General features: G+C 48.4%; 1 protein-coding gene across 1 annotated transcript in view; it reads left to right on the plus strand.

Moving 5' to 3' along the window:
* The first annotated feature begins 666 nt into the window (after positions 1–666).
* LOC119104350 (cubilin) overlaps positions 667–22,516 on the plus strand; it is a 34,983-nt gene continuing 13,133 nt past the window's right edge. Inside the window, exons 1-8 of the mRNA XM_037228045.1 lie at positions 667–671; positions 1,978–2,093; positions 4,772–4,924; positions 8,346–8,471; positions 12,723–13,079; positions 14,864–15,047; positions 16,054–16,220; positions 21,161–21,338. Coding sequence (XP_037083940.1) covers positions 667–671; positions 1,978–2,093; positions 4,772–4,924; positions 8,346–8,471; positions 12,723–13,079; positions 14,864–15,047; positions 16,054–16,220; positions 21,161–21,338 — 1,286 coding nt within the window. The remainder of the gene's footprint in view (positions 672–1,977; positions 2,094–4,771; positions 4,925–8,345; positions 8,472–12,722; positions 13,080–14,863; positions 15,048–16,053; positions 16,221–21,160; positions 21,339–22,516) is intronic.

Raw genomic sequence — 22,516 nt, forward strand, 5'->3', positions numbered from 1 at the left:
GCGCTATGATGAAAGGGGTGCTTCGTGTCAGTTTTTGGCCGGTGTTAACGCTACTCGTGCTGTCATGATCAAATAGCACCCTCAGGGAGGGGAAACTGGCAGCACTTCCCCAACATGTGAGATTTTAAGATTGTCCGCGACGAAACATTCAAGTTGTTGCGGGCAACAACTTGAACTTAACTCTTCTTGCTGGTTAAAGTTTTTCTGTGTTTGATTATAATTGGGATTGGTGGACCAAATATACGCTAAATGTGCCTTGCAGGTATGCGTGTTTAAAGGAGCTGGAGAGAGTGGTGAATATTAAATCATCAGTGCAATGAGTTATCCAGCAGCGATGGGGAAAAGGCGCAGCATTGCTAACAAGCCGCAACTATCTTCCAAACGTCATCGATGTGTGAACAAATTACATAGGTCCTGCTGTGTGTACTCATATGAAACAGCATTACCTTTGTAGCGTGTCAAATACCCGTTTCTTACACGTTATATTCACGATTCGCAGAGATAGTTTGTTTCTGTTGCTCTCTATGAAAGCAGTTTGACTAGTAGACCGCAAGCGCTATTGTGAAGCCTGTACTAATCTAGCCTTCAAGCATTAGAAAGCCGTTAGAAAACCAACGCGTCCAGGCCCAAGGAACCAATTGAATAATCTATTTGTTTTGCCCCCACATGGGGTATGTTACTGCGTAAATGCAGCAAACACATGCGTTGCAACGTTCTGTACATATGCCATTCATTAATGGCAATGCACTCTGGGTTTCAAGATCAAACTTTATAATTCCAGCGCACAAAATAGTATGTTGCTGGTCCTAACATGGCTTAGAAAACAGGAACCTTGAAAGCTGCAGGAGATCTGTCCCTCTCCGGCTTGGTGTCACGTGTTGGCCTGGGTGAGCTTCGCATTGAAAACATCTAGATACTTGAATAAATATATTTAACAATACATTTAAATCTTTTATAATGCGATAGTAATCAAGCTATTTTTATGTTGATATATAATGAATGAATCAGTTATAAATGTTTGATAACCACTAGACGTACGCTCAAGGATTGCAGGTGCTTTGCGCGTAGCTTTTGTCGTTATTTGAACAGCTTGCGAGAAGCTCAGCCTAAATGCAAAATTTGCATGACCTTACTTAGCAAGGTGGATGACATAGACGGGTTCCATCAACTAGACACGGCAATCGTTGCCGTACAGTTATTTTTCGAAGACTGCCTGTGTGGATTCAGATGGTGGTGTCATCCACCGCAGTCTGCTGAAGACGGTGGCGAAGCCACGTGAGCAGATGGCGATGAAATCGGTGCCTCCTGTGGGCGTCATTGGGGCTTTTCGACGCACCCAGCTCCTGAGGCTTTGAGGTGTCGTCTTCCTTTCGCCCATGGTAAGAAAGGCAGGCACCGTGGGTAATCAAACCCCGTGCCTTTGATTTCTCAGGCGCGTAGTTCAACCACTACGCTATTGAACTCACCTCCCTGTTTGATGATTAGTGTTTGTCAAATGTACTGCTGAAAAAAACATCTTTAAATGGCCCAGTTTCATGAATCATAGAAGTGTACCTTATTGCGTAAATTGCATTTTGAATACATTTTTAGTTACTAGCATCCGGACAATTCTGACAATTTTGGCTGTCGAGGCAGTGAGCTGAGAAGCTATGCACATAATCAACCTATATCCTACTGCGGTGGGTCACTCGGAATCCTTTGCCATCGTGCATCTGACCTGCCCGGTGCCATGTAGGTGGGTGACCTGCAATGGGGCGATAGGCCGGGCCTGCACCCCGGCCCGGTGTTGGATACGACCGTGTTTAGGGGCGTCGCTTGGAGCGTTGGCTCAGTCACCACCGACAGCGGCAGTTGTTGACCACTGCGGCCGCCGCCGCCGCCGCCGCCGCCGCCGCCTCTCGAGCCTCGCCTCGTCATGACGTCTCCGGTGCTGGCGGCAGCGCTGTCTGTACTCGTCCTGGGCGGCGCGGTCTGCAGGGCGACGTTGGACGCGGAGATGTTCGTCATGAGGTCCGCACCCTTCCTGATGAAGAGCCAGGGCCTGCTGACCAACCCGGAGCACGTGCTCGGAATTGAAAATGCCGACTCGCAGTGTAAGTAAATGCCGTTAAGAAGTGACTATGAGTTACAGGTTTCTCCTAATTTTCTCAAGTTTTAACCCCCTTAACCCCACTACCTGAGGACGGATCTCCGACCTCCCCTGGATTTTGCCTTAAACAATTGTTCAACGGCGAAACGCATGATACCGCGATATTTTCAGTAGTCAAAGTCCGAACCCTTGACACATTTAAAATGCTAGGTGTTTGAGAACTGCACCTTTTGTAATGTATGAGCTTTGACCTCTTTTCACTGCTACGTTTGTCGCCTGTCGCACTCCACCAGCTGATAACCTTTGCTTGGGGCCATCCATAAATTACGTTGCATGTTTTGGCTGTTTTACGACTTCCTTCTTCCTTGTCATGCGCTGCTTAAGTCCGTCGAGACCCGCTGTTTGTTTCCGATGACGGCACGGCTATCTCTTGCCGATGGCGGCAAGTCCCGCTGTTTGTTAGAGCTCTGCACGACGATCTGTCGACAGCGGCGGCGGCCGGCAGTGGATGAATCGGTCCATCCGCCCAGTATGATCATACCGTATGAGAACCGGCTTCCATGTGCTCAAAACTGAACCGAGAGTGCGGCAATATAGTTGCATACCGCTACGCCGCATGCCTTTGTAAATCTTGCCACGCAAATCTGAAGCAGTGCAACTGTTGGGAAACATTAGCTGATAAGGTCTAGTGGTGGTCTAGTGGCGGGTCTCCAACTGATCTAGCTACGCAAACCTCGTATCCAGTCGGAAGGCATGGCCGAGGTCATTCCACTGTTTGCTCTCCGCAATACGCTATCAGTCTTAACTTGGATCTAGCCGAGACGACCGTATCATGCCTCCCTATCCATCCGGTTTATTAAATGCAGCGAATCCGGGCGAGGGTTAGTACATTGTTCTGTCTTGCGTCATCACAGTGTGATAACACATTTATGCACAAAGCATTTGGACCAGGTCATCCATAGTCAGATTATATCAAGTGGGTCCAATGTAAGATCCTAGGCATGCAGGTAACAGTGTAACCCGTATGGCATGGGATTAGATAATTTATGCACCATATGAGCTTGCATAATAGGCGGTATGACACGCGCTTTCTGGCGTCGCAGGTTTCGCTGTCGTATTTGCCTGCTGTTTAAGATGACGAGAAAGGTCCAACGCATCCAAGGTTTGACCCGAATGACCTGATCTGACTGGGTACCGGCCACACTCACTGATGACCTTGTAACTGTGCATGATGTACTGGGTCAAACGCTGTGCAATTTCAATACAGATCCAGATGCGTTATAGGTACCTCTATTCGATCCTATTACAGCATGCTCATAGCTTGATAGCATTATTATTCGAACTTACATTCTTATTGAAAACCTACCTCAGCATATTAACAGTTTTACAAGAACATTCACTACCACAACGTTATCTCTCTAAAACAGAAACAGAAAATGGATGGCTCTTGCAACATGCCCCCGCGTCACGTATAGTCTATTGTAAAACATGCATACAAAACATATTCTACAATAGACTACACTATAATAGGCATGTATGAACTACACCAAACTCGTGACGATACAGGCTAAGCGCTATTTTGATAGCGCTAGTGACATTCACATGCCTAACAATGCCTAATGCCTAAGAATAACATTCACATGCCTAACAATGCCTAATGCCTAATAATGGCATTCACATGCCTAACAACTGCCTAATGCCTAATAATAACATTCACATGCCTAACAATGCCTAATGCCTAATAATAGCATTCACATGCCTAACAATGCCTAATGCCTAATAATAACATTCACATGCCTAACAACTGCGCCCGCGACCGGGCATGCCTATCCGTGACGGCACCAAGTCCTACGAGACGTGCCAGTTGGTCCGGCCCGTGGCGTCCGCGGTCAGCTCACTGCCCGAGTGAGGGCGGACCATGTCCGAGTGCAGTGCAAGTAAATGCTGAAACCTGTTCAGGCGCTCAAGAGTCAATGCTGAGACCTGCGCATGCGCTCAAGAGTCAAAAGTGTAACCTGTTCAGGCGCTCAAGAGTCAATGCTGAAACCTGTGCATGCGCTCGAGAGTCAATACTGAAACCTGCTCACGCGTGCAAGGGCCAATACTGAAACCTTGTCAGGCGCTCAAACGCCAATGCTGAAACCTGTTCCGGCGCTTAAGAGTCGATGCTGTAACCTGTTCAGGCGCTCAAGAGCCAATGCTGTAACCTGTCAACGCGCTCAAGAGTCAATACTGAAAGCCTGTTCACGCGCTCAAAAGTCAGTGCTGAAACCTGTCCATGCGCTCAAGAGCCAATACTGAAACGTGTTCAGGCGCTCAAGAGTGAATCCTGAAACCCGTTCACGGGTTCACGCGTTCAAACAGCATTTATTGAAGTTGTCCCACGCTCACTTAGTGGTGCATCGTCTCGAGTTGGGGTGTTGACTTCGAGCCGTGGGTGAGCTCCATTTTCCGGGGCATTTGTCTGGCCATTCTCCGGGACATTTTCTCATTTTTCCAAGTTGTGATACATTGATGCAAACGATTATAGGAAATACCTATTGTGTGCAATACGCAGCTTGTGTTATCATGAACAGCGAAATGTGGCATGGCGTCTACAGATTCATGTGACCTCCCTCATTTCTCCGCCCCTTCCCTCTTTCCCCACTGGTGACACAACCATGCGGGGTCTGCCCGCTCCAGGCAGCTGCCTGACCAAATGTCTGGCGCGGGAGGACTGCCTGGGGTACAGCTTCGAGCCGGACACGAGCAACTGCACGCTGAACGCGGTGCGCGGTAACCACGGCACCACGGAGCAGCGGGACGGCGTGGTGTTCCAGTACCGGAGCCAGATGGGTGAGTCGCTGAGTCAGTGACTCGCCTTGGAACGGTGAGTCCTCGCCGCAGGGGTCATGTGCAAGTGACCTTTAGAGCACACAGCATGGGATTGTCAGGTGGTGGGGAGGGTGCTCTCTGGCTCATATCTGTCTGAGACGAACTGGGATTAGGTCAGCGAACAGGCAGGGAGCATAGGCGATCGACACAGACACAGAGGCACGGGCCATGAGCCAATCACCGCACAAGTATTCACAGACGGACATCGCTTTAACTTGGGTTTGACGCTCTCACGCTCTCAAGCTCTCACGCTCTCACGTTCACGTTCTCATGCTCTCACCCTCTTAGGATTCGGACTTCAGTATCAGGTGTGACATAGAAAAATGGCACCTTCCTTGCACGAGGAACCAGCATTCACACATCGCCAAAATCGCTCTTTTGCCGCTACCTGTCAAGAAAGGTTTTGTCTTTGCTTCTGTGACATGGGCACACTGGCATGAAATAAACCCATGTAAAATGTTATTGATAGCGTGCACATCCGTCCCGGTAAGGCACAAATCAATTAGTCTGCTTTCAATGTCCAGCAAAGCTAGAGACATGCGAATATTTTATCTTCATTTGCGTGCGGCGCATTGTGCTCGGAACACATTCCAGGGTTAAATCGGTCTTCCTGAGCTCGCTGAATGTAATGGACTCATTTTGATCGACGCCATTTGGAACGGAGACTGCAAGCTTAAACCAATTTTTTAGGTGTACAACAATTTCGAAAAAAGGTCAATTGGACACTTCAAAGTGAATTAATGAGAAAATCTGAGTTTTCTGCTCGATGTCTTAAAAGTATGCACTAAACAGTATGCGTTCACATACTGCGCCGCAAAACATCCCATGCCCTGCAGCACAGTATGCCTGAGAGCGATAGCGTGTCAAGCTATTCTTTCTCCTGGTTATTCGACAAGAAAGAAGGCTAACAGAACTGTCTTGCCTGTACGTATAATGTTCCTCACAAATGCACTCGACAACTTGCGTCATTTTGAACCGAATAGCAGCCACCAGACGGTAGTAGCTGAAGCTCTACAACCAAAAAAAAAACTAGATAAATGGTACAATTTCCTCCAATTTCAACGTCCAAAGGTACATGTGCAAACTAACTTTGAGTCCGTTTCGAATGAAAGATCCTGCAACTAGGAGACGATACGGGCATTTACATGTGAGCGTAAAGAAAGGCATCGTCTTTTCTCCGTCTTCGCTCTACTGCTATGCTCGCACTCATCCCTTGTAATATCTCAGACCAGTGGCCTGGGTAGGATGTCGCAGTAGGTGGGTGAAAGTGCATGCTTCGTACAGCTTTGAGACACATTCTTCAGCAGCCATTGTTCTACCACGTGTTTCTGTACCGGTACGGTACCAGTTGCTTGTTGAGCCCGTCTTTGTAGCCTCTTCACGCTGCTGGCATGTCATAGCCAGTTTGTTCTCAGTACCACGGTAAATGAACTGTTCATTTCCCAATACCGTTAACGGGAACTTTAACTGCCGGCAGTCTCTTGCTCTATCCGCCTTTACATGTTGGAGCGTTTGGCATCGAGTGCGTGGTCGGCAATGAGCAAATAACTACATATAATGTTAAAATTCGAATATCCTTGCAATACAATTTATGTTCACGCACCATGTTATTGCTATCTTCGCATATGCTGTATCTCGGCTTTTGGCATTTCAGCGTTTAAAACGCAAGAAAAGCGACACTTTACTATATGTCCGATAATATCAGACATCATGTTGCTTTCAGTAGCACGAAATAATACCGTAGCACGGGGTAGGGTATTGCTCCCTGCATTTATTTTCAGAGACCTCCGCCAACGTAAGAGGCCCTCTGGTGTTCGGAGTCCTGTCCCTGTCCCCGGGATCAGCTCAGGGAAAGGCCATTTTTTAAAGATTTAATTCAAACCTTTTATATGGATGAATTTCTCGCCTACGGCAGCCGCTCTGACCTACTGATTTATTGGGACGGACGTCCTGTCTGGGACTGCTGGCCTGGCCAGCCTCGACTCGGTGCCCCTGTCGACACAGGACTTCCTTTCCCCCCCCCCCTCCTTTCGGCACTGTGGACCCTCATTTTTTCAGGGACCCGGCCCAGCAAAGTGCGGGCCTCGGCCTCATTCCAGCTTTGTAAATGGGCCTCCAGGGTTCAGACCGAGACGAAGACAACTGTTCGGTGTTGGTGGTGTATGGTCGACATAGAGGCCCGCGTTGTCTCAGGGTGTCCTCAGTTGGCACAAGAGGCCCTATGACTGATATCTGAGGTCACTGACTTACGGGCTGGGATCCTTTAGGTGACATACAGCCAGCCTTTCCGGCACTCCCGTCTTCTAGTCATGTCCCTGATCGTCGGTCCCGAAGGGCCCTTCGCGCCCCTCTTCTGGCCCCCTCGAACGATGCCTTGATCAATTAGGGGCGGCTCGCTAACACAGGAACCTCTGTCGGGCACTGTGTGTCCCTGGCCGACCAGGGCCCCTCTTGACTCAGGGGCCCCGACCAGTCTAAATTGCGGGCCTGGCCTCGCTGCTCGGTAAATGGGCCGTCGGGCTCAGACCGACACAGAGCCGACGGTTCGGTAGCAGTGGTTCTTGGCCAACAAAAAGTCCCTTATCGACTCGGTGCTCAATCGGCACAACGGACGAAAATTGCTTGGGGCATGTTGTTGTTGACCTTAAACACAGCATGGCTTTAGAGGTGGGGAATTAGCGTGGCGTTTTAATGGCGGCATACGTGTCTCGGTGTTCCATCAAATACGCTGCACAAGTTCGTGCGCGTCTAGCTCAGAAAAAGAGCATTTGACATTTTTAAAAGTCGTAACTTTGAATTGGAAGCAATGAACTTCAAACGGCTATCTCACTGTAAAGCTCGATACACATGTGAAGCAGGCCTTCTAAGCTGGAATTGAATGCTATTTAAGCACACTAATCGTCGGATCAGGTTCAAGTTACGGAACGAAGCAAACCGTTCATGAGATGTGTGTTATGGGCATGTTGTCGACATGACGCAGACAGTTGATGATTACCTATTGGAAGAAAGAAGACTGTTAATGACCGCTCGATCTGGCTGGCGGTACATCGGACTTGACTTGTAAAATGTGTGCTTGTGTAATGTGCAAATGGGTCAAACGTGTGTAAAATGTGCACTTCGCATCAACAGAACAAAAGAGCAAAGTATTCAAGCATTCTGCCGCTTGGCGAAGCTAATCTTCATTAATCACTGAACTGTTAATTACATGCCGGATGCATCTGCGTCTGCGTGACATGCTAAATGCGTCTTTTCACCAGGCTTGCTGTCCACGTCGATTCAATCGGTTTTCCTCTTTATGAGTTTAATGAAAATCGAGCGCTACCGAATCAAATCGAGCACTACCGAATCGATATCTAACGTTTTCATTACCATTTCTTTGCAGCCCTCATCGGTGATTGGTGCAAAGCAGACTCCGACTGCGGCAGTCTGACCAATGGCGTGGCGATCTGCCGGTCCAACACCTGCGTTTGCCCCGAAGGCCAATACCCTCAAAGCAGGTCGGAGTGTGGTGAGTGGAGTGGAGTGGATACATCTGTCGGTGTTCTTTTGGTCAGGATGCAAATAGTGTGGTGTCGCCCGGCACTCAGTTTCATGGCAACGTTGCAAGGCCGACGAACCCTGCTTCAGCCACACGCCATAAAGGTCACACGAAAGTCACGCTTCAAATAGCACTCCCGGCCCTGCCAGAAATATACCGGCACCTGGCTCGCTTATGGCAATGTCGCGCGCAGTTTTGACGAATATCAAATCAAATACGGCGCGAGTACACTACTAAAGTAAGAAAGTCGCCCGATCTACGTAAAAGTGCATTGTAATGGCTGTCATGGCTGGTACGAAATCAAGGTGGTCGCAATGTGTCTCGTGCCCAGCCGGAACAAAATTTGGCCACACAATTTTCTAATTACATTTCTTCGTCCGCAAAACTTTACGTGCTGAAAATTTCTTCAAAAACTTGTGGAGCAGTCTTCGGGCTCAAAACCTTCCGCGCTATTTATATGTTACCTGTTATTTAAACGCAGCTAAATACCTGTTCACCTGCTACCTGCTAAATAAAACCTGTTACTTAAACGCAGGCCTTTGCATCATAAATTACAACACATACATCTGTGTAAGCAAAGATATGTTTACATAATGTTGGAAAATCGCAAATATTTGCCATGCGTACAACTTTCTGTCTGCAGCTTTTCATGTCTCTAAGACTTCGCAAACACGGCCCTTTAAATTGAATTTTTTACCTCTGCATGTGTGCATGCGCATTTTTGTCGCATTTCTTTGCACAAATACTTCTCACGTCGCCCATTCCTTCGCACGGGTATTTCTGACAAGACCTATTTCTTTGCGCATACGACTGTTGGCATCTCAGCTTTTCTCATAAGCGGTACTTCCCATCTCCTTTTCGTACACATGTTCCTTTGCATTCCCCGTTTTACGGGAACTGACATTTGACAATTTCTTTGCATTCCCCGTTTACTTTGCATTCCCCGTTTTTTCCTCAAAGATTTTGTGTTGCGGGTTGGATAAAATTGACATCGTCTTATACACCCGTTGTTACGCTCTTCCCTTCTCATCATGTTCGCTGCAGCTGTTAGATGGGCGTACTCGCCTGGCCTTTCCGCCCTTCTATTTTCCCGTTAGGCATGCATAGCTGTATGTACATGCTTGTATGATTTGCCATCTCCGCAGATGGCCGTTTTGAGCTGGTGATTGAAAGGACTCCCCGTCAGTCTCCATCCCTTAGTGTAGTCCCCGCCGGTGTCCATCTCTCACTATAGTCCCGCCGGTGTCCATCCTCATTGTGGCCCCGCCGGTGTCCATCACTCACTGTAGCGTGGTCGCCGGTGTCCACAACTCACTGCAACACAGTCGCCGGTGTCCATCACTCACTGTAACGCAGTCGCCAGTCCCCGTCCTTCATCGTAGCCTAGTCGCCGGTCTTCATCCGTCACTGTAGCGCGGTCGCCGGTCTTCATCCCTCACTGCAGTCCCCGCAGTCCTCACTCACTGTAGCGCAGTCGCCGGTCCCCGTCCTTCACTGTAGCCCAGTCGCCGGTCTTCATCCGTCACTGTAGCCCAGTCGATACAGCGTGAGGCTCTGATAATCCGTGGCAGACCTGCAAGCGGGGCCTAGAAAGGATTCCGCGTACTCTGTCTGGGTCCAGGCAAGTACAACGATGTCTTGGCTTTACCCAGCTCGTGATGAGAGCTGGACACGCTAGTCTTGGAATGCAGAACAATGCCTCGGGCCTATTGCAGGGCTTGCAACATGTCAACGGCAGTCGGTAACTTTGAATGGTGCCCATATGTAATGGAGCGAGGGCACTTTTGCTTTTGAAATCAAGCAAACTATAACTTACGTGTCATGCCTAAGACGAAAAGGATGACACGATGGCACAATTTTGTCAGCTTCAGACAAGCAGCGTCCGACTTAACGCAAAATACGCGTTTCAGAACTGCTTCATGTATCACCGCTAATCTTTGCTATCACCCTATTGGTTTTTACACGACCCAGTCAAGTGAATGAGGGAAGTTTTATTTCGCTTCAGTGCGCACACGTATGTTGAAAGCAGCATATGAAATATCAAATGTTCGTACGATGATAATGTACGTTACAAATTATGACGCATTATCCATCCATTTTTATTAGAAACGTTGCACCAATAAATTGCCCACCGAAAACAATGCGGCTCGCAAAAACGTTGTGCCGGACACGACATGCGACAGCACAAATTGTGTGCGGGGAGACTGCGTACAAAGAGTTGAGTCAATGAAGAAACACAACATGAAGAAAGACACAGTAAAAATGATGTGTAGGGCCTTGTTCATTCTAAGTCTTGTGGGTGCGAACTTTTGCGGCATAACGTTCTGTCCATTCTTAAGGCTGTGGGTACGGGTTTTTTCGCGGAATACTTCACGGAGTGGGTAAGCCAATTATGTATGGAACGTGTAAGGAGCAGAATTGGGTGCGGGGTGTTTCAAACGAAATGTCAAGTTCAACAGTGCACGAAAGCACGGCAAAAACAAAACATCTAAAAATGGATCAAGCACGCGTTATCTGGCAAAAATTGTGACAAACTGTCCGGCATTTAGATTGATGTTTTTCATCCACTAATTGTTGTCTGGGAACTAAAGGAGCAGGTTTCCCTCCACTTTGCTCAGCGGCTGAGCACGTCATCTGCAGGACATCAGCAGATGTGGACCATTCCGGAATCTCCAGGAATGTGTTCACGCCCATGGAGCGGTCATGAAGGCGTTTTGCAAGGTAGACGAATGCTGCCACTGAACAGAAAAATGTTGAAATGTTAACGTCCAACTGCATGTGATATAATGGCATTTCATTGAGTGTTTTTTATACAGATCACACGCATTTCAAACCTTTCTATTGAAACACCCTGTGTTTTGGAAAAATAACGGGCATTGGTATGGGTATTGATGTGAGGTCTACGAAATGACTGGTATTTAAAGCACTTTAAAGTAATTACCAAGCATTACCACATTGGTAATGCTTAGTAATTGCTAGCTAATGGTAATATTTGCGCCACTTTAAGTTATCATTGGGTTCATTTACACTACTTTTTCCCAGCATCTTTCAGTGTGAAATTTCCTGGAACTCTGCCATAATTGGGTAGCGGGTAGGTATAACTAATAGGGATGTGTGACGAGTGAGTAGCAGCACAGGCCGATGGGTAGTGGGTGGTTTGCGTGTGGGAAATCTTACCTGTGAAAGGGTTCTAGTTGCCTCGTTTCCGTAGGTTTGCTTCCGAAAAATGCTCCCCAAAAATAAGCCACAGAAAATTATGTGTTCGAGGGCTGCTCGTAAAGAAGTGTCGTGCAAAGCAAGGCGACACAAAGATCTGCGATTGGGGCCGTCTCTCGCATTCAGCATAGATCTTTGCACTTTATATCATCCTGATGAGTCTCTGGCCTTGTGTCTTTGAGAACGTGCTTTTCCTCGCGGCCGGGTGGCGCCAGAGACGATAAACTCTTAAAAACATTGATATCATGTTGTCGTGTTGCATTTCGGCACAAAATAACAACATTGCGTGCAATCGAGTGCACGCGAGTACGGAAGGAGGCACTGTGGCCAGTCAAGAATAACCGCCTAATGGGACCAGTGGAAATGATTTATTTAATCGTTTCACTTCCATTGGCATTTGAATTCCGGGCATTGTGAATGGTCGCATGACTGTGGCTGCGGGCTGACATAACTACTGTGGCCAGTCAAGAATAACCGCCTAATAGGACCAGTGGGGATGATTTATTTAATCATTTCACTTCCACTGGCATTTGAATACCGGGCATTATAAATGGTCGCATGGCTCTGGCTGCGGGCTGACATAACTACTGTGGCCAGTCAAGAATAACCGCCTAATAGGACCAGTGGGGATGATTTATTTAATCGTTTCACTTCCGTTGGCATTTGAATTCCGGGCATTATGAATGGTCGCATGACTATGGCTGCGGGCTGACATAACTACTGGTAATGCGAACAGTGATGGATCGAAGATTGGGGCGCAAAAGAGGGTCGTGATTGTCAGAACGACGAAAAGCTGGACGTTTGTGAATGTAGGTTTGACTGCCAGCTAATCGGGCCCTTTTCTGCAATTCCCTGTCTGCACATGTTTCGAGGCTGCATCCTCGTCTGCGGCGTAGTGTGCTGGGGTATGAGTAAGTCTTCAGTCCGCCAGGTCCGCCATTGTCAGTCCCTTTGAGTGAGTCAGCTGAGCCCATACGGACACCGACAATCGACTGTCGTGCACAGGGCTCGTGCCGACCACGACCGCTGCCCCTGAGACCAACTCGACCGAAGTCAACGGAACATCGTCCGGTGTACCGACCGAACCATCGGCTGGACCATCGGCCGGACCATCGGCCGGACCATCGGCCGAACCATCGGCTGGATCATCGGCCGAACCATCGGCCGGATCGTCGACCGGATCATCGGCCGGATCATCGGTCGGATCATCGGCTGAACCATCGGCGGGATCATCGGCCGGATCATCGGCCGGATCATCTCCAGCGGAATCCACCACGACGACCTCGTCCGCCGGGACCAGCACCAAAGGCCCGGAGACGACGACCACAAGCTGTCCTCCCTTCTCTACTCCGGCGCCACTGGGTAAGCACCATGCGCTCCGCCGTGGCAGCCCACTAGCAAATTGCCTGGTAAGGGTCATGGGCCACTTTGTCCGAAGAGCCGGAAGTCTTATAGTTCTCAATGTGAAAACTCCGGGGAGTTCGCACAAAACTGTGAGCGGTCAGGTTAGTACGATATAGTCTCTACTGCTGCAACCGGTATGTTCATATTTATGGGAGTCTGCTAACTTTCCTAGTTGCCCTAAAAAAAAAACAGAGAGTCAGCCACCCTCGGTAGCTGGCGCACTACTTTTGGTGTAGATGGATAACGCTTGGGGTGGAATCATTCGGCTCAAAGCTGATGACAGACGCCTGAACGGGGCCGCGGAAACAGCCAGTGCGTACTGACGGTACATGTGGTACATGTGGTACATGGTGCGGTACTGATGACAGACGCCTGAACGAGGCCGCGGAAACAGCCAGCGCGTACTGACGGTACGGTGGTACATGGTGCGGTATTGATGACAGACGCCTGAACGAGGCCGCGGAAACAGCCAGCGCTCACGCCGAGAAGCGAGGGCGCTGTCCTCGGCCGACAGCTCTGCCCCCGGCCGACAGAGGTGCCTACTGCTGCCGCTAAACCGTATCGGCCAATCGACCGAGTGTACAGCGGCAGCGGACTGTGGGAAGAACACTGCGCTTGGTGTCGTGCATCCGCTGCCATCGGCTGCCGCTGCCATCGGCTGCCGCTGCCGCTGCTGTCCGCTGCCGCTGCTATCGGTCAATGGCGATCACCGGGGCAGCAGATTGCGCCAATCGACCCGCAATGGCATCACAAATCCCGGCGGTTTTTATTTCACAAATGCCGGCGTTTTTGCCGTTTTGCACTGGTCGAGAAAATATCGAAATTTGCAATCATTCGCAGACTCACAGCTGGGGCAGGTTGAAGACTGATAAATTGCGGGATGAAATGTATCCCAATCGTCAGGATAATTCATAATGAGCCTTTCTTTCAACCACATACAACAGCGATGAAATATAGCCGAGCACTGAAGATACGTCCTTAAGCTAGGCATTACAGTGTTGTTTTGGAAACCTTTAGATCTCTTTACACCTGAGGGGAGATTTAATCTAAATTCCCCTCTCATATATTGCACGTAATTCTGCGCAATAATTTAGGAATGTTGTGCTGCGGACGGAGAGTCAATCAGGAGTTCACGGATCACCGAATTCAATCACGGAGTTGTTAACCGGGCAGTAGCTACGAAATTTGCATGCTTTCTTGAGCAGTGGTTTCCAACCTGGGAAATGACTTCGTAAAGGGAATCTGGGTGTCATGCAACAGCGGCAAAGCACCAATTTATGTCAAGTTGGTACTGGTACTGCATGGTGCAGTACTGACAACAGAATGGACGTGTCAGAAATGTCGCGCTTTGATAGCATCGGTGTTCAAACGCCCCATGCGCTATATGACTTAAGGGTACAGTCTTTTTTTGCAGCCGCCGACAGCCGTATCATACAAGGTCTTGAAAGTGATCCTGGTATGTGATGGCATCGATGCTTTCACATGCAAGTTGTATATTTTCCATCAATGACCCCTTTTTCCGTTGCCGTTTAGTATTACCAAAGGTTTTCGAAGCATCAGGAAAGCATTAGTTAAGACACAGTAGGATTGCCTCCTTCCCCTCCCCTCCAGGGGACCACCCTAGAAGGATTCCCCTCTAAGGTGGTGGAGCTACCCATCTCTCCGGCACCCTTGGTAGCCAGCATGGTCCACACGCTGAAGACCTTGACCTGCTGGTGATGGCACGTTGTCCGTCCGTCCAGTCTGCGAGGATGAGGGCACTGGCCGGAATGGCACGATCAAGTCGCCCCACTACCCGGACTACTACCCCGCGAACATGACCATCCAGTGGACTCTCATCACCGAGCCCGGCCAGATCATCGTCCTGAACATCGTGGACGTGCATCTGGATCCAGGAGATGAGTGCGGCGATACGTTATGGATACAGTGAGTTGGAGGTTAACGTTCAGCGGCCCCACGGCGCCGCATAGCGACGTCGGGTCGATGACGTCCTGTCTGCGTGGATGCTATCTATGCCCATGGCCTATTTGGGGCTGGCTGTCCCCTTCAATGGGACGCGGCTCGGGCAGTGAACGGCAGTGTTTCTGACGCTTGCATAGGGATGTGTATGCTCCCTTGGCGCATACCCTACGGAGAACGGACGGTTTACGTCGCCCGTGCGATTAGCATATAGATGACACACCCCACTGATGTTCCTCCTTTTCTGCCTCTCGTTTCCAGCTGTCAATTCCCCTCCAGTAACCCGTCCAGCAGAACCAGACATGTGCCGTCTTTGGCTTCCTATGCGGATTGGGAAGAACCCCTTGGCCAATCCTCACAGCCTCTCGTAGACAGCCGCGCGATGGCTATTTGGGAATGCATGAAAAGGCGCTGGTCGGATGCCGTGATTCGTCGGACCTTTGGTGGGTTAGTGTCGTCAGCGTTACTGCCGTGATATTGAGTGCAGTGATCCCAGTGTTCGGCACTATAATAGATGCAAGATTCCGTTGCCTTCTTCGGTGTCTTCCCCCTACCACCGTGTTTCCAAGTCGTGGGAAGCTTTTTCCTCCCGGGTCTGCCTACCATCTTCTCTGTGACCCAGTAGCAGGCAAGACAGCTCGTCTGCCGACAGGGGCAGTGGCGCCGGCAGCGGGAGGGCAGCCCCTCTGTTGACAGCACCTGACCAAGTGTTGCAACAGACAGCACTCGCCTGTTGACAGAGCCCTGTCTACGGTGACCGGAGCGAGAGCCACCTTTCCTGTGACTGGGGCGAGTGTCCGTCTCATGTTGGAACCCGTTACCCCGTGACTGAGACCAGGGCTCGCCGGCTGACTGAGACCAGGGCTCGCCGGCTGACTGAGACCAGGGCTCACCGGCTGACTGAGACCAGGGCTCGCCGGCTGACAGAGACCAGGGCTCACCAGCTGACCTGAAGCGTTTCTGTGGTCCGCAGTGACGGCACCTCTATGTACCAGACCCCTCTGGATATTTTCTGTGGCAGCGAAGTTTGTCCACAACGTGGGATTTCCTCCTCGGGCAATGCGATCACGATTTTACTCTTCACGGACAACTCAACTTCCGGCCGTGGCTTCCACATCGACTGGAGCACCTGCGACGCCGGTGAGTCCCGCAATAGAGTACCTTGGTTTTACCCTTAACACGCGCTCGGGTGGAGGGTCAAATTGGCCCCCTCCCCCAACGAAGGTTTCTCCAAAATGGCTTCTGAATGGCGCGGCGTACCCGCGTAAAATTTTGCCTGCAGACAATTGAATAGAGGATCGTTTGACATATAGAATTCAGATGTACCTTGTAAGGCCGTTGGCCTGTGGCAGGGCAAAGTCAAGCCATGGTTTCAGCAAAGGCAATTTCTATAGAATCGTCCAATTTGTTATAATAACGGAGTGTTTGGCGAAGCCATACTTCTCTCAGATGCTGTCTTAGGCAACACAAATATTGAATGAGCAAATCACTTTGACCTTAAGTCAGATATAAGGGTCAGATCACGGTCAAAACCAACCTGATTTATTACTCTAGGGCTTGCTGTATGGGATAGTTGTGATGCTCATTTCGAATTTATTAACAGCAGGAACCGCATCATACATCCTCCATTGACTTCTTATAGGTCAGAACAGGTCATTGACCTGAGATGACCTGGATCGAGATTTTGTTTTAGGAACATACTGCCTAGCGTAATTTTTGTCGCTTATTCAAATGCAAAACGCAGAGCAGGCTCACATGATTTTGGTCACAACGACCTTCAAAAGTCAAAAAGGTCACTGACCTCAAATGGGCTTTTGACATTTTGCTTAGAAACACTTGCCTAGGTTCTGGGGGCATTTTGGAGACCAACCTGGAATTTGACCTTGTTTGACCTTACTTGATCTGAAGGTCATAAGCTAGGAAGCTCGAACTTAAACCTAAGTGAGCTCACGTATAGGTTAAGACACCCTGCAAATTTGGTGTCTCCAGCTTTCCTAGTTCCCGAGATCTCGGGGGGTTAAATTGACACCCCCAACCCCACCCGAGCGAAGGGTATCTAGCCGGCCACCGGTCATTAAGCATCGGATTTTCTTCGTTGGTTTCCGTTTTCATGTCTTGACGTGGCTGTTTAGGGTCATTTGATGCCCAATACTTACATGACCGACAGGGGATCGATTTGTTATCAGAGGTCATAACAGTTTGCAAGAATTATCATTTAAAGTGTGGTCAAATGGGCTATTCGAAAATGATTGATTTAGTTCCACTGTTACTCCCATGCAGCTGTAAAAAAAAAATATTTGAAAAGCTAAGGAATATAGTGCAAGTCCATGACCGACATGCGAAAAATAGATGGGCATAGTATCTCAACTCAGCGCGTGGCAAACTCCGTAATATTATGGTTCACCTAGGTACAGGTCCAGAAAGCCAGCAGCCATTATGCAGCCAGCTTTATCCACCTCCTGGCCGGGCAAGCCAGCATCTGCGTGGCTGGAACTCCAATTGTAAATTAGTGCACAGGGAATGGTAACCAAACAGTCGTGCGGAAAGGTCCTTGAAATGGATCCCAGGGTGGGATACTTGCATTGTGGGTGCGGAATATTTCAGGATTTGGAACTGAATTTCGGATAGTTTGGAAGAATCTTCTGGGGCCTTAGGCGTCACGGGGTGTTTTCCCGCAAAAAAGTATTTCGTATCCAGCATTTTTTAAAGATTTTTTTGCAATACGCTGTGTTCAATCATGCAAATGTAACGGCTATGTCATCCAAGTACTTGAATAAAATGTGTGCCAGACCAAGGTAGGGCAGGACAAGTAACTCAACTTTGCGAAAGTTAAGCTGTAAACTTGCGACACACCGACTAGACCGCATTGTCTGTCATACCTCTGCCATGTCATATCACTCACTTAAATGTCGTTTAAAAATCATGGAGCATTTCCACGGCTAATCAGTGCACGTAAGACCAAAACCATCCCCTTGGTTGAATTTTCTGCTCTACTAAAAATGTGCATGCACTAACTAGTTGCTATCAGCTTAAAGTACCAATGGGCCACATGGATGATGAACGCAAAAAAAAAACAGATTGATTGAATCGGATGACGTCTGGCACAAGACGGGAGTCAACAGCCCTCATTGCAGTCTGATCAAACTGATGTTTAGGAATCCGGGCCTGCAACTATATGGTTTCATTCTGGTATTCTGTTTCCGGAAGTTCATTCTAACCCACCACTGCAGTGCAAAAAGTGCAGCATGCAAAACCGGATCACTTCCGGTGACTGGGAAGAGTACAGCGAAAAGAAATTAGGATGATAAATGGGGTTGGCGACTTATAATATAAGAAGAGAGTTAGGGTCATGGATTTGTATTCACTCTTGTATCGTAGACTTCAAGGAGATATGAAAGATGCATTCAAGATTAAGAAGGAGATAGACAAGGTAGGTCTGCACCGAGCGCTGGGAATTAAGCTGAGGCTCAGAGGAAATCAGTTTCACTTGGCAAAAGGTAGGAGTAGAACTATGCAGAGGCAGATGTCATTTAGTCGAAGAGTAGTCCAGCATGAAACATTAGACAGAATGAAATGGCACGTTATACAGAACTTTCAAATGGAGAAATCTTTGAAAACTTTGAAATTTTGAAATCTTTGGTTCTCCAAAGAGTCCCTCGCAGTATTTCCCAAAAATTCCTAAATGACTTTATTCCTGCATCCTTTAAGATCCAAGACATAGGAACTGAGTCGAGTTCCGCGCCATATATGCTGCATGCTCCCAAAGTGCATTTATATGGTGCAAAACGATTCCCATAGTGCATCTCTAGGTAAGGGGGTAACAAAAAGGGGTTAAAAAAACAAAAAATTATCGCATAGGGTGTCTCAAGTCTTGCCGTGTGCCAACAATTCATTAATGTACCTTCGTCGTTGTTGAATGACTTTGTGATGAGTGACACGCCATGTCAGAGGCTGGGCAAATGCTGCATTGTTCTTCATCCGAACTGTGCAGCTCAAGTTTGACGAACAGCCCATCCTGCTATATTTATTTGTACAAAATTGTTAACTTCTTCAAAGTACACGGTGAGCTTGAAATCTTAAAAACCTTCAGTCCAAACATTCCCAAACAAAATATTATTGGTGTGCTGAACTTCAAACAAACTTTACGTCCCCTTCTAAGACCCTTTCTGGAGCATTCTCGGCAAACGTAATTGAGATGAACGTAAGATGCCGAGCGTCGCTGGTGTGTGCCTCTCACACTGCCCGTCGCGCCTAAGATCTAACGTTCTAACCGGTGGACAGGCGTGAGATAAAACGTTTCTAATTGCCCTCATATCGTTTATTGAGATTCATGAAGGTTTTAGAGCTGTTCAAAATGTCGTTTGAATTTGTTGATACCGATATTACATGGGTTTTGCACTAATTAATTGGGATCATGTTAGGATGTGCGAGTTCTGCTCCGGTAATGGTTATATCGAGATAATAAAGGCCGTCAATGCTTCCAGCTGATTGTACAATGACATCGCAAAACCGAAAGTGATTTTGTTTTAGGTTCTTGTAGAAGAATGTTATCGGAAAATGTAGGCTACAGGGATGAGGTTTTGCAAAATACGTAGATGGATCTGCCTCCGAAATGCACTTAATTATTTTTCTCCCCAGAACGCACTTTCTTTTCAGTGTTGGAAGCGGAGAATTCAAAATAAGTTTTGGGGCATTATGAAAACTGAAAGTTAAGTAGAAAGATAATGACAGAAAATTGTTTCAAAAATAGAAAACTTCATCTTTGGCTAGAGGGTACAATGCTGCCCCAACTGAATTCGAAACAACACGCCTCTAGGGTGGTTATGTTACGTATGCCTTTATCTGATCATTTTTTGTAAAATTAGTCTCAGCCCTCACTCAGTGTTTGATGGCCAGCAAATGATACTTTAGTGCAAATGAGCTTCTGGAACAAAAAACTGCTATGGTTGCGCCGCATTGCATTACATTTGTAGTTGTGGTTTACCGCATTTAGCGTTAGACTGCAACGTTTCCGAAACAATAGTTGGCTTAAGGCGACAATTTAGACGGTTCTAAATTTCGCCGGTGGCAGAAAGGCATCTTTTCTCCCCTGGTTCGAAGTATGGCACTGATATTTCCTTTATACTTCGCAGTAGTGTATCAACTTGCCGTGCTAAATTGTGACCACGTCAGTGGTGTGACACACATGGTACGTGCAAACTTACCCCGTTGGCTTCAAGGTAGTGTTCCACATTAATATGGGATCTTGAACTGAAATGGCCATCTTGAGATCCTTTCGATGCTGACTGCAATCCTGCCTTTCTTAAGAATTTGGTTTCTTTTCGGTGCTGTTTACAATTCTGCCCCTCTGGTTTTTGAGCTACACGCCCGCGAAAATGTGAAAAAATATACCGGGGAGAGTTCTTCTAAGTCACTTTGGCATTCATGACGTCATAATAGCGCCATTTAAATCCTGCCATTCCATAAGTCGTGCGGCAATCAAGGAACAGAAAAATGTAATTGTCGAGGTGCTTATATCTGATGTTCGTGAGCGTGATTTCCAGATAAAACGGCTGTCAATTGGCTCTCAATCAATGCTATGCAAGGTACGATGACGTAATCAAACCATGGCGCTCCCATCATCTGAAGAAAGCACCAGATCACCGCTATTGCTGTATAAAATTGACCCGTCCCAACCGCGTGTGCATATACTGCATCTGACTGCCTTACTGTAAATGTGGTTGCCGTTACTGCTGTACTGCATCTGCTACTGGCCTTCATGGAAGGACAATAACCAACTAGGAGTCCAGAGCACATTTACACGTACACACACACATACTACTAACACACTATTCGGGCTCAGGAAATAACTGGGCCAACCACGAATAAACGACTGTGTGACGGATTCAAGAAGCAGAGTCAACAAACGGAGGAGGGCTCGATTTTGGCTGCGGTTGTGGCATTGCGACACCAAACACCCTGTCAGCATTGCGTCCAGATAGCCGTAGCTAGACAGTTGTGCCCAGGCCGTAGATAACTTAAACACATATGTTTCGTCCGCGTATTTGTGTCTACCAATCGTTTTTTTTTCATTTCCCCAGGATGCGCAAGCGATGAACAAAACGCTGGCAACGTCGCGTCGTACGGCTACTGGGACGTCCTTGATTCGGTCTTGGTGGTCCTCGCTGGCCGTGGCATGGGCCTGACTCTTGCGTTCGATTATTTTGAACTTGCGGAAGCCAGCCCGGATTCAAAGTGCAGCGATTACGTGGAAATCCGGTACGTCCTTAGTTAATACACTGACACGTCTCCCGGGAGGGGTGAGTCATCTGTCTTTCACTATTTGCACCGTCTCAGAGGTCCTTTGACGGTCAGCAGTACGTTTGCTGCCACGATCCACTTCTCGCTAGTTTCTCAATAGGCTGTTCCCTTTGGTACTTAGGTTTCGAAGGCCCCGCAACATGGGCCGTGCATACGTACTGGATGTGCTTGGATGTTTAAGAAGTGTGTACTCATGGAATGCTTGCAGGTACTGGCCACAAGGCGTGAAGTCTCCTCGGCCCGTGTTTCCCACGGGAGGAGCACTTTCCAATCAGCTGACGCCTGCTGGCAGTTCCTTGCAGAAGGAGGCGATTTGAGTGTTCAATCCTTGTGTGTCATTGGGGCTTTACAACGCACTCAGCTGCTGAGGCCATATAGTGTCGCCTGCCTCTCACCCTGGCAGGAAGGGCGGGCACCGCGGGAATCGTACCCCGTACCTCAGGTTTCCCAGACGCGTTAACTAACCACACCACCGGCGCCCCGTGTTCAGTCCTCGTGGTATTGACTGGGCTCTTAGCAATAATGTGGAGACGAAATGTCAGCTAAAATTATTAATGTCTCACAAGGTAAGCGTGAAATCAGGCAACCGGCACCAATTAAAATAGAAGACAAAGACGCAGATTTGAGCCATTCTCTTTGAAAGACCACCTCATAGACAAACGCAGTGACATCAAGCGGAGGGAGGCTCTGCGAAAACACCGCACGAGGATAAGACGCGTCTCTTGATAGTAACCCTTGGCCTGTCGGGCGTTCAGTGAGCACGAGGCTGACGTTTGAGGAACAAGTGCCACCTGCCCGTATGAAGGGTGAATTGCTTCCGGCACTAGCTCCTCTCTGGGAATTAACCACCTGCCGCTCAGCCAAAAAGACAAGCCAACGTTTACCACGGACAAAGACGTCCGGATTGTCGAGACATCTTGGATGTACGGTGAATGCACATCTGGGGGCTCCTCCTCTGGTCACGACAAAGGTCCCCACTCATTTATGGAGGAAGCCCGCCGTTAATCACAAGAGGTCCTTGTCTTAGAGTGGAGAGGACAATCTGTTTTGTTTCTGGGACCAGAGTGGGGGGAGGGAGGCGGGGGTCAGAGTTACGGGTATTAAGCTGGAGTCTGGTGGGCATAACCTGATTTAAA

Source organism: Pollicipes pollicipes, unplaced genomic scaffold (genome assembly GCF_011947565.3).
Source record: "Pollicipes pollicipes isolate AB1234 unplaced genomic scaffold, Ppol_2.1 Scaffold_6052;HRSCAF=7182_pilon_pilon_pilon, whole genome shotgun sequence".
Classification (NCBI taxonomy): Eukaryota; Metazoa; Arthropoda; class Thecostraca; order Pollicipedomorpha; family Pollicipedidae; genus Pollicipes; species Pollicipes pollicipes.